At 42.8% G+C, this 13,000-nt stretch overlaps 1 protein-coding gene across 2 annotated transcripts in view; it reads right to left on the bottom strand.

Moving 5' to 3' along the window:
• The window catches only part of LOC138980475 (neuronal acetylcholine receptor subunit alpha-6-like), a 113,921-nt gene that overhangs the window by 93,873 nt on the left and 7,048 nt on the right, over positions 1–13,000 (bottom strand). Inside the window, exons 1-2 of one of the 2 annotated variants that reach the window (XM_070353356.1) lie at positions 4,378–4,440; positions 2,573–3,672 (exon numbers count right to left, since the gene is read on the bottom strand). In XM_070353356.1, coding sequence (XP_070209457.1) covers positions 2,573–2,637 — 65 coding nt within the window. In that variant the 5' untranslated portion in view covers positions 2,638–3,672; positions 4,378–4,440. Of the gene's footprint in view, positions 1–2,572; positions 3,673–4,377; positions 4,441–13,000 lie in introns of those variants that run through there. The other variant, XM_070353355.1, reaches the window with a different exon arrangement.

The raw sequence follows: 13,000 nt of genomic DNA, 5'->3' as shown, positions 1-13,000 counted from the left end.
ACTCATCCAGTCACCTAACTGACTCAGCAAAAGAGTATACAGAGTGCATGCGCGTACGAATGTTGCCCACACCGTCCCACACTCGCCTGAGGTTTCGTCTGGAGAAAAGTTTCTCTGCCAACATAAGTGCTTCCAATAGTCAAATCTTAAATAACGTCTCGCTAGTAAGACTAGTAAGGTTATAACATTGTGGAATTGTGACTATGGTGAGTGCTTGGCAGAGGGGGGGGGGGGGGGGAGATGTGCCGATTTAAACCATTTCTCAGTTGAATTTCGTAAGCCGTACATTTGAATTTCGTTCCATTTGGAAGTGCTACAAACAAGGGACTCTGCAATTAGAGTTGTAACTCCGACAAGCGCTGATTTGAAACCGTAATTTCTTCCATTTTAAACAATAGTCTAAGAATTCATGCAGTATTTGTTCAAAAATAAACATTGCAGCAAGGTGTGTCACTTTCAAAGCTTTATGAAATCGTTTTGGATAGCTGTTGTGCCGTTGTATACCTTCAACTATTTAGGGTAACGTATGGTTTACACTTGATGCTAAAGCTCTCAATGTGTTCCCCCTTTGAGACAACATGATATGTTGACACAACTGTCTGCTCTGAAACTTGTCTCCCACTTCAGCTGCTACTTGAACAGGTTCAGCACACAGCAACGGTCGAGTGTCACACTTACCTATAAATACAATAACGCGTCTTACTTCTCAGTCAGACACAATGATACATTTACATACATTTCTAGCAAAACTTTGACGATTTTCTTTTTACTTCGCTTATTGCATAAGTTTAGCAGCACTTGTCGAGTCTCGCACTTAGGCCAAAAAAAAAGTCTGTTTACGGTAACATAGGCCAAAAAAATAGGGTCGGTAGGTCGGGATTTTTTTTTTTCTCCAAAAAAACATATTTTTACGTTATTTTTTCCCAAATGCCAAAAAAAAGTCTAGGGTCGCGCGAAAAAAATAGGGTCGGTCGGGTTACCGTAAACAGACTATTTTTTTTGGCCTTAGATAAAACATTGTTTTAGTACAACGTAACATCAGTGATACAGAATGATTCATTCGGCTGGAAACGCAGGACCTCTAAAATGTGTTTTGTTTAAAAAATTAAGAAAATTGTTCCACATTTAAATGGATTTGTAAAGATGGCTAAAAGGAGATTTTTTGACGAAATATATTTATATAGTGTACGGTGTAATAGGGGAAAGTTTGATATTGATTGGAAATTGTACAGAGATGTTTTTAAGAAAATAGATTGAATGAATGTATATATAGATTTGATGCTCTCGACTTAGTCAGTGTGTCTTTATAATAATGATAATAATAAATGAGCATTTATATAGCGCAACATCATAACTTTACAATTATGCTCTTTGCGCTTGACACATTTAAAATTAAAACACAGTTATACAAGCATTCTTTATGTCAACTCTTTTTTTCTGTAGAATGTGTTGCTTTTGTCCTGTCTATATTTTAATACGCTTCTATTGTCACCGACAAGATTGTCAAATGAATGTATGTTTGTCTTTGTGAGTATATATAACAAATAAAATGTAAAAAAAAATAAAAAAATATTCAGCAGATACAAAAAAATAAAAAATAAAAAATAAAATATAAAAAAAATTCTACATCCGTCTAGGCGCAAGCACTTTCACACAATGCTGATACGATCCCATCTGCTTAGACGATGACATTGGGAGATACATATATAATATTTCCCATCAAGACCTCAACTGCCACCATTGGGCCTAGATCCCCATGAAGCCATTTCAGGGAAAAAACAAAGACCATGACACCCCAAACACTGTTGTTCTTGTTCTTCACCGTCTTATACAGCAAATATCTAGCAAAACTTTGCTGACACTATTATTCAACTTCAGGTGCTAGTTGAAAAAAATTCAGCAAATAGCCAAGGTGAGGTGTCCCCTTCACCTGCACATTGAGGCGTGTTATTCTTGTGGTCAGGACTGTCAGGGTTGCAATTAAAAAGTGACACGAGAACCAGGATATACAGACAAACACACGAGGGTGTGTGTCATTTGACAACACACGTTCCTACAAGGACGGCGAGAGAGAGAGAGAGAGAGAGAGAGAGAGAGAGAGAGAGAGAGAGAGAGAGAGAGAGAGAGAGAGAGAGAGAGAGAGAGAGAGAGAGAGAGAGAGAGACAGAGAGAGAGACAGAGAGAGAGCGAAAGAGAGAGAGAGAGAGAGAGAGACAGAGAGAGAGAGAGAGAGAGACTGAGAGAGAGAGACAGAGACAGAGAGAGACAGAGACAGAGAGAGACAGAGACAGAGAGAGACAGAGAGAGAGAGAGAGAGAGAGAGAGAGAGAGAGAGAGAGAGAAAGACAGAGAGACAGAGAGGGATTGAGACACAGACAGAGAGAAAGAGTGACAGAGAGACAGATACACCGACAGACAGAGACGGACGAAGACGGTGACAGACGGAAAGAGAAATAGAGACAGACAGAATTGAATTGAATTGAACTTTATTTAACAAGGATTAAGATTTAAGGCTACAGACACACAGACAGACACACATTCAACGAACTTAAAAAACGGTGACATTACGTACCCGATTTTGATGTATGCAGCCCAGAATGCCAGCAGTAACACCGCAGTAAGCCTTTCTCCCTTCATTATGGTAAAGTCCTGTTACTAGGCTGCGGGTAACAATCTCAGTCTCAGTCTCAAGACAACACTGTGGAAAAAGTTGTTTCCGTCTCAGTCTCAAACTGTGTGGTTCACTTGAAGTCACACGTCGTTGCGGCCTGAATATCTGTGGTAAGTATATCCCGCTACGCGTTTCACAGCTACACTTGTCTCTTTATGTCGCACTTCGAGTTTATCGGAGAGACCGAAAGATCCGTATTGAGCAGCGCACAGCAGTCAGAAGAATAACTCTAAATCTCTAGAGTTATGAGTTCGTTGCGATGAAACTGATTATATAAGTCTTGGTCTCTTATGGACCATACTGAGATTTACAACAGTCTTAGTCTTGTTCTGTTATTACCAAGTTATATAAAGTTTGACTCAAGACAATTTCAATCCCAATAGTAACGATCGAGTTTGACATGAACCAGACTGACCACAGACAGGATTGTTGTAGTTACAGTGAGCAGAGTGCGATGTGACCAACTGTTCTGAAACACTGCTGTAGGTCGCACCTCGAGATTATAGCCACTGATGATGTGTTTTAAGCAGAAACATCCAGTGTCGATAAAAATGTTTACTTTTTGTGAGGACTATCTCACGGTCTGCTACGGCTTGAAGCCAACGACGAGAGTTCTCAGCCTCAGTCTCTGCAGCTAGAAACACACACACACACACTCTCTGTTCGGACGTCTCTGAAGCTAGACATACACTGTGTTGAGACAGGGAAGGATTTCAGCCTTTCTACTTGCAGAAAGAGTGGTAGAGACCGATGACAATTAACACTTCCGTTTTCCAGAGATGACTGAAAGGACAGCGACAACGTGAAGTGAATGTCTGTTGGTGTCAGGGTTATCACTGGCGCCAAAAGGTTAACACTTCCACTCTCTGGAATCACAGAGCACACTGTAAATATCTCAATTTGTGTTGTGTGGAAAACACGGTGGCTCGTTACATGACAAGCGTGGTCTTTGTAGTTAGAAGCACAAAGGAACGTCGATCAAATATAACCTCTGGCAATATCTGGAATGAAAGGAATCGCAGGCTTTTGTTCAAAGTTCATAATATCAGAATGTGCTCTATAGTTAACAGCAAAAAGTTCAAAGGTTTCAGCTAGCTTCACTTTTCTGTACTTGCATTACTCAGAATTGATGACTTTGCTCAAACATACAATCATTCGATCTTTTCTGTGTACAAAATCATGTAAACCATCAAAGGTATGTCCGGGATTGTACATGCAATGATAACATCTTTTCCCATTGGACACATACGAAAGCGCAACAGCCTGTTTGTGATCTGGGGATGCGAGTTTTAAGAAGAAAAAATTAATTCAATTAAGAGTTTTCCCTTCTGCACAGGAAGTATAGTCAGGCCTATGATTGTTGGTATGTGTTCAGGTCAAAGGATGCTTTTTCACATGTAGAACCCTAGATAGATTGTCAACGCTTGTTACGTCTGTCTTTAATTAAGCCCGAAAGCGACTTCACAAAGACTCTGCCGAACATTCAGAGCCAAACCTTCGTGCAGCCAGCGGATTGAATTAAAAGCCCAGTCAAAGCAACTGTTAAGCTGACCCTCCTCCGCCTCGCCCCCCCCCCTACCCTCCCAACGTATGTTTGTTATTGCAACTATTCTGGACCGCAGGCGTTTTATTGCATGGACTTCCTTGCATGAAGGGCTGACAATACTACATATTTGAAAAACAAAATAAGAGGACAGAGTACCGACCTTGCTCATGGACTTGACTGTGGCACAGACATGCTCAGACACTCTCTCTCTCACACTCGCACACAAATAAACCCACAAGCCCACGCACGCACACACGCCCCCTCCCCCTACCCCAAATCCAATCTCCACCCCCGTCCCCACACAAACATGCATACTTATGTGTTTTTTCTTGCGCGTGCGTAGGCAGAGGCATGCAGATATAGTCAGTGAGGAAGATGTTTGTTGTCGAAAAAGCACTGCGCATTCATCTGACATTTCAAGCGGGAAAATGTGACATGGTCCTCAGCCAATGTTTTGTGACGAATCATCTCCATTGTATTCATGTAACGTTTTGAGATGGGTTACAAGTCGCTCCATCACGGCACGTTTTGCTTCTTTTTCTTCTACTACTTCTTCTTCTTCTTCTTCTTCTTCTTCTTCTTCTTCTTCTTCTTCTTCTTCTTCTTCTTCTTCTTCTACTTCTTCGGCTCCCTCTCTGTGTCTCCCTTTCTCTCTGTCTGTCTCTCTCTCTCTCTCTGTATGTCTGTCTGTCTGGCTGGCTGGCTGGCTGTTTTTCAAATATGTAATATTGTCTGTCTGTCTCATACTCCCCTCTCTCTCTCTCTCTCTCTCTCTCTCTCTCTCTCTCTCTCTCTCTCTCTCTCTCTCTCTCTCTCTCTCTCTCTCTCTCTCTCAGTCTCGATCTCATAGAATACTCGCCAGTCCTGACAAATATATAGCGATAAACAAAATCAGGAATCCGTCGTTGAAAAGTGGACGTTCCTTTAGTCACATTCTCTTGCAGCGTTTAGAGTAAACCATTGCACGTCTAGATTGCAGCACAATAAATCGCCCTTGGACATCCGAGAACTTGAACATGTTTCAAGAGGAGTCGCAGAAAGTATAATGTTTAACTCAGAGTAACCGAACCATTAACGGATGTATTTTGTGTGATGTCGTTCATCCAAACCAACAACCAAAATGTGTACCTCGAGGGAAGATTTGACTTTTTCCACCCGGTTAGGTAAATTTAATGATTAGTTAGTTGTTGTTGCTTTTTGGGTCCAGCGGACCATTTAGGCCAAATCAGGACCCCATATTTAATGATTCTTATGTATACACGGATGCACTCTTTTCCAGAACTATCATTCGTAATTTGCACAGATCTATAAAGCTGTCAAATCATTCAGATGAAATAAACACAACAGCTGGAGATGATGCCATAGTGGTATACCTTTCAGCTCAGTAATAATCGATCCTTGACAATGGCGTAATGAAGTTCACGCCGAAAACGGTCTTGAAATCGAAATAGGAAGGGCTGTGCATACGCATTTACCTTGTTTGCTTGTTCTGAAAATTGTGTCTGAAACGAAGACATGTAGGTACACTGAACACAAGTTAAGGTTACTTTTTCAGTGGTATACCCCATGTGTTACACAGCAGTGTTTTGGTCAGAAACATATATATGTATTTGAAGATCTGCCTTTCTTAAGTTTAAACATGGGTTTACTGGATTTGAGAAATATTTGGGTATGTCGTCACAGGTCCACACCTATCCTCAAATATGGCTGTTTTTTGACGGCATAATTCACTTTGAATCGTTTTCGTGTTCAGTATTGTACACTTCTGGGTCCAGGATAGCTGAGGTATTTACCACTGAGACCATGCTCAGTTATTCCCGAGTCTCTGGATATCTTCCTTCGGGGAATATATATATATATATTAATATATACATAAGGCTTATTCGGTAATTTGTAATTACAACCTTCAAAATGTTGTCGTTCTCCTTTCTCGAGAGACATGCATCTTCAGGGCTGGACTAGGCTAAGAGGAGGGGGGGGGGGGGGGGGGTTGCCAGTGGTGGTCCAGGGGGATGTTCCCCCTGGCGGGGTCGAGGGGCAGAGCCCCTTGTGGGGGTCAGGGGGCGAAGCCCCCGTTAAGCTGATGGGTAGGTCATATTCTGAGATAGGAAAATGGTCGCTCCTTGCATGCAACGGCATAAAATAAACAATAATAAAAAATGTTTTAAATAAGTGAGGTACATGTTTAGGCTGGGGGGGGGGGGTTGCGCAACCCCCATTACCCCCCCCCCCCCCCCCCGGTAGTCCGGCCCTGATCTTGGTGACACTAAAGGGTATTTGAAACACGCCTTATTCCCCTATGATAGCTCTAGAGTTAGGCCCAAGATAACCAAACACAACAGCAACAAGAGGCGAAGCCTTCAAGGCTCACGTAAGAAATCGACAAACAGTAACACAAACTCAATCACTCCGTCACACATACACACACACACACACACACACACACACACACACACACACACACAGTAAGCATAGGTGAAACTGTGCAAGAAAGCGAGACCCTGGATCTGCCAACTAGTCTCGGCCCGCTCACAATAACAATGACCGAGACTTTCAGTAATTCCTTTGCGTGACGTCTAACCCTCTTACGTCATAATGTGACGTCTTCAAATAGTTTCTATCACACACGTCAAACACTTTTGACCGAGACGTAATCTTCTTATGCGAGCTTTATCCATAGACTCGGAAATGTTAAAGTTTCTATCACACACACACACACACACACGCACGCACGCACGCACGCACGCACGCACGCACAGACAGACAAAGTTTATCATCGCATAGGCTACACTTACGTGAGACAATGAAAGCTTGTATAAAGCACGCACCACAAAAATAATTATATGATCTCCGTTTTTAACAATATTACAGACGAATGACAATACAGTATTTCAATACTTAATATATATCAAGTTTAGCACAATAAGAAAACAAGAGGCGAAGCCATCAAGGCTCACGTAAGAAATCGACAAACAGTAACACAAACTCAATCACTCCGTCACACACACACACACACACACACACACACACACACACACACACATACACATTCACAGATACAGATGCACACACACACACGTTCACATACATAAACACACACACACACACACACACACACACACACACACACACACACACACACACACACACACAGAAAGAGCATAGGTGAAACTGTGCAAGAAAGCGAGACACTAGATCTAGATCTGTCTGTCTGCATGTAGCCTACTTACAAGGACACGACTGCCAACTAGTCTCGGCGCGCTCAAAATAATAATGACCGAGACTTTCAGTACTTCCTTCGCGTGACGTCTAACCCTCTTACGTCATAATGTGACGTCAATGTAATGTGACGTCTTCAAATGTTAGAGTTTCTACCACAGACATACACACGCACAGACGCACGCACGCACGCACGCACAGACAGACAAAGTTACGATCGCATAGGCTACACTTACGTGAGCCAAAAACGTCCCAACCACCCCCACTACCCCCCCCCCCCCCCCCCACCCACACTCACACACACACACACTCCCGTAGAGCCTCCAATACCTGGAAAGTGTGTCAGAATAATGGATTGTGTGTGTGCAACGGCTGAACACCTTGTGTTCGGGATCGGATCGTTCGGCGACCCCGTCATCTCTGTGTTGTGAAAATACCACCGGTAAACATCATTAGATTATGACACAGGTGTTCAGTATTCCATTTCCTATTTTTTTTTTTTTTAGATGATCGCTCAAGAGTAGGTATTTCATTTTGCAAAAAAACCCACGTTTTCTGTTTAGCTAGGTGTGTGTGTGTGTGTGTGTGTGTGTGTGTGTGTGTGTGTGTGTGTGTGTGTGTGTGTGTGTGTGTATGTGTGTGTGTATGTGTGTGTGTGTGTGTGTGTGTGTGTGTGTCTGTCTGTCTGTCTGTCTGTCTGTCTCTCTCTCTCTCTCTCTCCCTCTCCCTCCCTCTTCCCTCTCTCTCTCTCTCTCCCTCTCCCTCTCTCCCTCTCTCTCTCTCTCTCTCTCTCTCTCTCTCTCTCTCTCTCTCTCTCTCTCTCTCTCTCTCTCTCTCTCTCTCTCTCTCATTCTATGAGCCGACATAACATTCGACTAGGAATCGAGACGACTAGTAATCTCACTTTTTCACCAGGCTAAGCTCCCAGTCAGTGCGCACGAAGCAACAGAAGAAACTGAGCACACTTTTTTTACGCCTGGACTTTCAAATGTGAACAAAAGTCAAACCGGATACTTTACCGGGTTACAGTTCCTTCTCCCTTTTGATAATGAATTCAGGGAAGTTAGTTGTCGTTTATTTTGTTGACAGCTGAACAATGCTGGCCCTTCTTCGCCGAACAAAAAGACCGTGCTTGCGCACGTAAAAGCACCCAACACCCTGTTCTGTATTGTGTACTGCGACAACAAATTGCAGTCATATCGTGGAATGTGCGTCATAAGAGAACAAGAACAAGAACAAGAACAAGAATTTATTCGGCCATAATTATAGCATAAAAACCATTGGTGTTTGTTCTGTTTGTGGCCATTGGTAAGAGACAACGTGAACTAAAAACCAATAAACTGGTTTGCTCGTCTTTCGTTAACATTTTAACAGAGACGGAGCTTGCAAAAAGCTGGTGCACATGGGCAAATGCTTACAATCTGTAGGGGCCTAGTATACATATTATGAATCACTGACATTCTGTTTATAGGTCTACGAAGTTTTCTCGGCAAACCGACGCAAAGGTTCTTGAACATAATTTCGAAATCAATTACATTTAAAACAAGAGTGGCGTAAGGCGAAATTACTACATTATTTTAGTCAAGCTGTCGAACTCACGGGATGAAAATGAACGCGACACTGTATTTTTTCACCAAGACAGTACAGCTTCGTCAATCCCCGCGTGAAGCAAATCGCTCACCTCCCATGTGCAAAACGTAGTGATATTGACACGCCATATGCAGGGCCCGTATGCTTATGGGGGAAGTTCGCGACAACTCCCGAAGTTTTGAGTGACATCGGAAGTACTTGCCTCACTTTCGTATGCATGGGCCGGAAAAAGGGTTTACCTCGAAGCAAAGCGAGGAAGTAACTCAGGGTATTTTGCGACTACTTCTAAAGTTTTGAGTGACATCGGAAGTACATCCTCACTTTCGCATGCATGGGACGAAAAAAGAGTTTACTTTGGAAGCAAACGAGGAAGTAAATGAGGGTAAATGTACTACAGCCAGACCCAGTAGTAAACACGCTACTTCCACAGTTTCTCAGTGCAAAAAGGCAGGGCTTTTCTTCAGTTTTTCATGTCAAACCGAGCTGACGCTCCCAAAGAGAGAAAATAGAGGGAAAAGTCATATCTTCTGCATGCATTTCGTGCAAATTTCCCTGAATACAAACCTGAGTTGCCAGCTTTGACTTTTGTTTGTTCTGGGTCATTGGCCACCACTCTTTCATTCCCGCTTATACGAGGGGGTTACTGTGTTTCTATGAAAATGGGTGTCGTTGTGTGCATGTGTGAGTGTGTGTGTGTGTGTGTGTGTGTGTTTGTGTTTGTGTGCGTGCGTGTGTTTGTGTGCGTGTGCGTGTGTGTGTGTGTGTGTGTCACGGTGTGTGTGTGTGTGTGTGTGTTCGAGTGTTGAAGTGTAAGTTTCTGCTATTTTTTTTGTCATTGCTTTATCTGTGTGTGTGTGTGTGTGTGTGTGTGTGTGAGTGTGTGTGTGTGTGTGTGTGTGTGTGTGTGTGTGTGTGTGTGTGTGTGTGTGTGTATGTATTTGTGCGAGTGCCTGTCTGCCTGTGTGTGCGTGCGTGCGGGTATAATTGTGCGTCTGTTCCTTCATACGTTTGTTTGCGTGTTCGCGCGTGCCGTGTGTGTGTGTGTGTGTGTTTGTGTGTGTGTGTGTGTGTGTTTTTGTGTGTGTGTGTTTGTGTGTGTGTGTTTGTGTTTGTGTGTGTGTGTGTGTGTGTGTGTGTTTTCGATGTTATGTGTGTGTTCGACGGTGTGTGTGTGTTCGACGGTGTGTGTGTGTGTGTGTGTGTGTGTGTGTGTGTCTGTGTTTGGACTGCTCTCATAGTGAGGTCTTTAGGTGGTCTAGACACCTACACACTGAGGTCCTAAATCGGTGTGAGGTCTTACAGTAAGTCCTCACTTTGTTTTTGCTTGGAACTATCTCTCCGTTGACACCGTTAAGTTGACTTTTTTCCCGTTAAGTTGACTTTTTTGACGGAAAGAATGTCATAACAATGTTCAAAATGACATTCTTTCCGTCCTCTATAGGCGACGAAATAGGTCAAATTTTGTGCCTTTTTTAGTGAAAATTCTTCGATGCCGGAGCGAGTACTGCACTCAGTGCCGTTGTAGTGCAAGTGCACTAGAAAGGCACTGCACCCAGTGCCGTTGTAGTGCAAGTGCACTACAAAGGCACTATCCGTGTGTGTATTAGCAAGTCCTCACTATGAGAGCAGTCCAAACAGGGGGGGGTGTGTGTGTGTGTGTGTGTTCGACGTTATGTGTGTGTTCGACGGTGTGTGTGTGTGTGTGTGTGTGTGTGTGTGTGTGTGTGTGTGTATGTGTGTGTGTGTGTGTGTGTGTGTGTGTGTGTGTGTGTACCCACTCCCCACACTATGATGAGCTGACTATATTTGCGCCTTGATATTTTATTCATGTTCTTACGTTTTATGCTGTTTATTGTGATTCACCACACCCGAGTTTATCGTAATTGAGATAATAAAGTGTTATATGTCTATGTATTATGTCTAATACACATGCACACACGCACGTAGGCTACAAAAATCCAATCTTGACTTTGAACTTTATATAAACATACATCCTCTTCACAATTAACGAGGACAAACGTAATTTACAAACACCTAAGTAATTTTTCTGTTTTAAAAATTCGGACACACATTTTCTCAAATAATATGAAATTCGCTGAACTTATCTTCTTTTCACTACACCTTATCTCTTGATTCCTAAAAAATGGAGTTCTGCCTTTTTAAATTTACCAGTAACACAAACATTCGCTCTGACCAAACTATTTTTGTCCAGCAGTTTTACCGATACACAATCATTAAAAAAACACTACAAAAAGAGTTTTAAGTTAACCGACTTCGCTACCACATAAACAACCTTTTTTTATTGTCCCCAACATTCTGGTCAACGAAATCATTATTATAGACAGTCATTCTATTTAAGGACAATTATCACAACTTTCGTTCAACCAGTTAAAAACAACAATTATAGTAAAAGCTACAGCGCGATCAACGTTTGCCCATTTACGAACTCGCGATGAGATTTGTTTCTTCTGGTCACCAAGCCTACCGTTTACAAACGCATGCGCACTAATTGGGATTCCCCCAATTTTCTCGACCTTGACCTCAGAACTCTCGAAGCCACTACTTCGGCGTTCAATTTAGCTCGTGCATACCGAGTAGCTGGCAACTTTGCTTTCGAAGTTCCCACTTCCAATGTCAAGGGCCTCTCGCTTGACATAATTATACGACGATATCGCATCTCAAGGGTCCTTACCCATCCAAAAGAAACCTCCAGCGCACACTACAATTGCAGGACATTCCGTTTTTAAAAGCAGCTCATTGGGAAATTATCTCAGACACAATATCGAAGACGTGAAATGCGTCAATCGAGCAACTGTCGTAACTTGGCTACAATGAGACGGTCTCCTACCTTGCACCATAGACACGGACTGTGACATTCTTGTTTAATTTAGGTGAAATGCTTAAAACAGAGTGACTCAAAAGCGACAGTTCGATCAGTTACTGACCGAAAAAAACGTGCTCGAGTCATTCGGCGAAGGTGGCGAGCTTTCAAACCAGCACGACTGAATAACTCAGAATGCCTTTTTTCATCATGCCTCTTTTCTTCACGAGTAACATAGTGCAGTGGTAACGGTTCCGGACTCTCGTTCATTTGCTCCGGGTTCAAGTTCCGCCGGGAGCTATATATTTTTTATTAATCTTTTCCTTTTTAAGCCTCCGCAATTGCATTCCGGCTGCAAAAACCGGGTTTTGCCTCTGTGTTAATTTTATTCATTTGCAAAAGAAACCTTCCTATGCTTTGAAAAAATCATATCATGTCTTGACTTTCAACTGTACGCGCGTGTGTATATGTGTGTCACTACGGTGAGTATGTGTGTGTGTGTGTGTGTGTGTGTGTGTGTGTGTGTGTGTGTGTGTGTGTGTGTGTGTGTGTGTGACGTGTCACTTGTGTCATCATCATGATAGTTTCAGTGTGTGTATGAGTGTAGATTGAGAGAGAATGAGAGAAAGTGAGAGAGAGTGAGTGTGTGGTTATTTGTTTGTGACTGTGTGCGTGCGTGTATGGGTGCGTGTGTGTGTATATGTGTGCGCGCGAGCGCGCGCGTGTGTGTGTGTGTGCAGTGTGTGGTGTGTGTGTGTGTTTATGTGTGCCGTCAGTGTCTTGTGTCATAGTGTCAGTATGTGCATGAGTGTACGTTTGTCTGTGTGTGCGTGTGTCGTAAGAGAGAGAGAGAGAGAGAGAGAGAGAGAGAGAGAGAGAGAGAGAGAGAGAGAGAGAGAGAGAGAGAGAGAGAGAGAGAGAGAGAGAGAGAGAGAGAGAGAGCGACACTTCTTTGGCAATTTTGGACCAGACAGCGTCTTTATGTTTAACAGTTAGACTGTTCTGAAATTTGGACAGAATAACCGTTCTTTCGTAAAACACTTCTGTCAAGAGTACAGCAATTTCACCATCTGAAAAAGGCGCAGAACGCCCCTCTGTGTCTACTTTCTTTTTGAGCGGCACACGTGCCTTGCCATTTTCGTTGACTGCCATG

This window comes from Littorina saxatilis, linkage group LG11, assembly GCF_037325665.1.
Source record: "Littorina saxatilis isolate snail1 linkage group LG11, US_GU_Lsax_2.0, whole genome shotgun sequence".
Taxonomy (NCBI): domain Eukaryota; kingdom Metazoa; phylum Mollusca; class Gastropoda; order Littorinimorpha; family Littorinidae; genus Littorina; species Littorina saxatilis.
The sequence above is the reverse complement of the archived record's forward strand: the minus strand, read 5'-3'. Positions and strand labels throughout refer to the sequence as shown.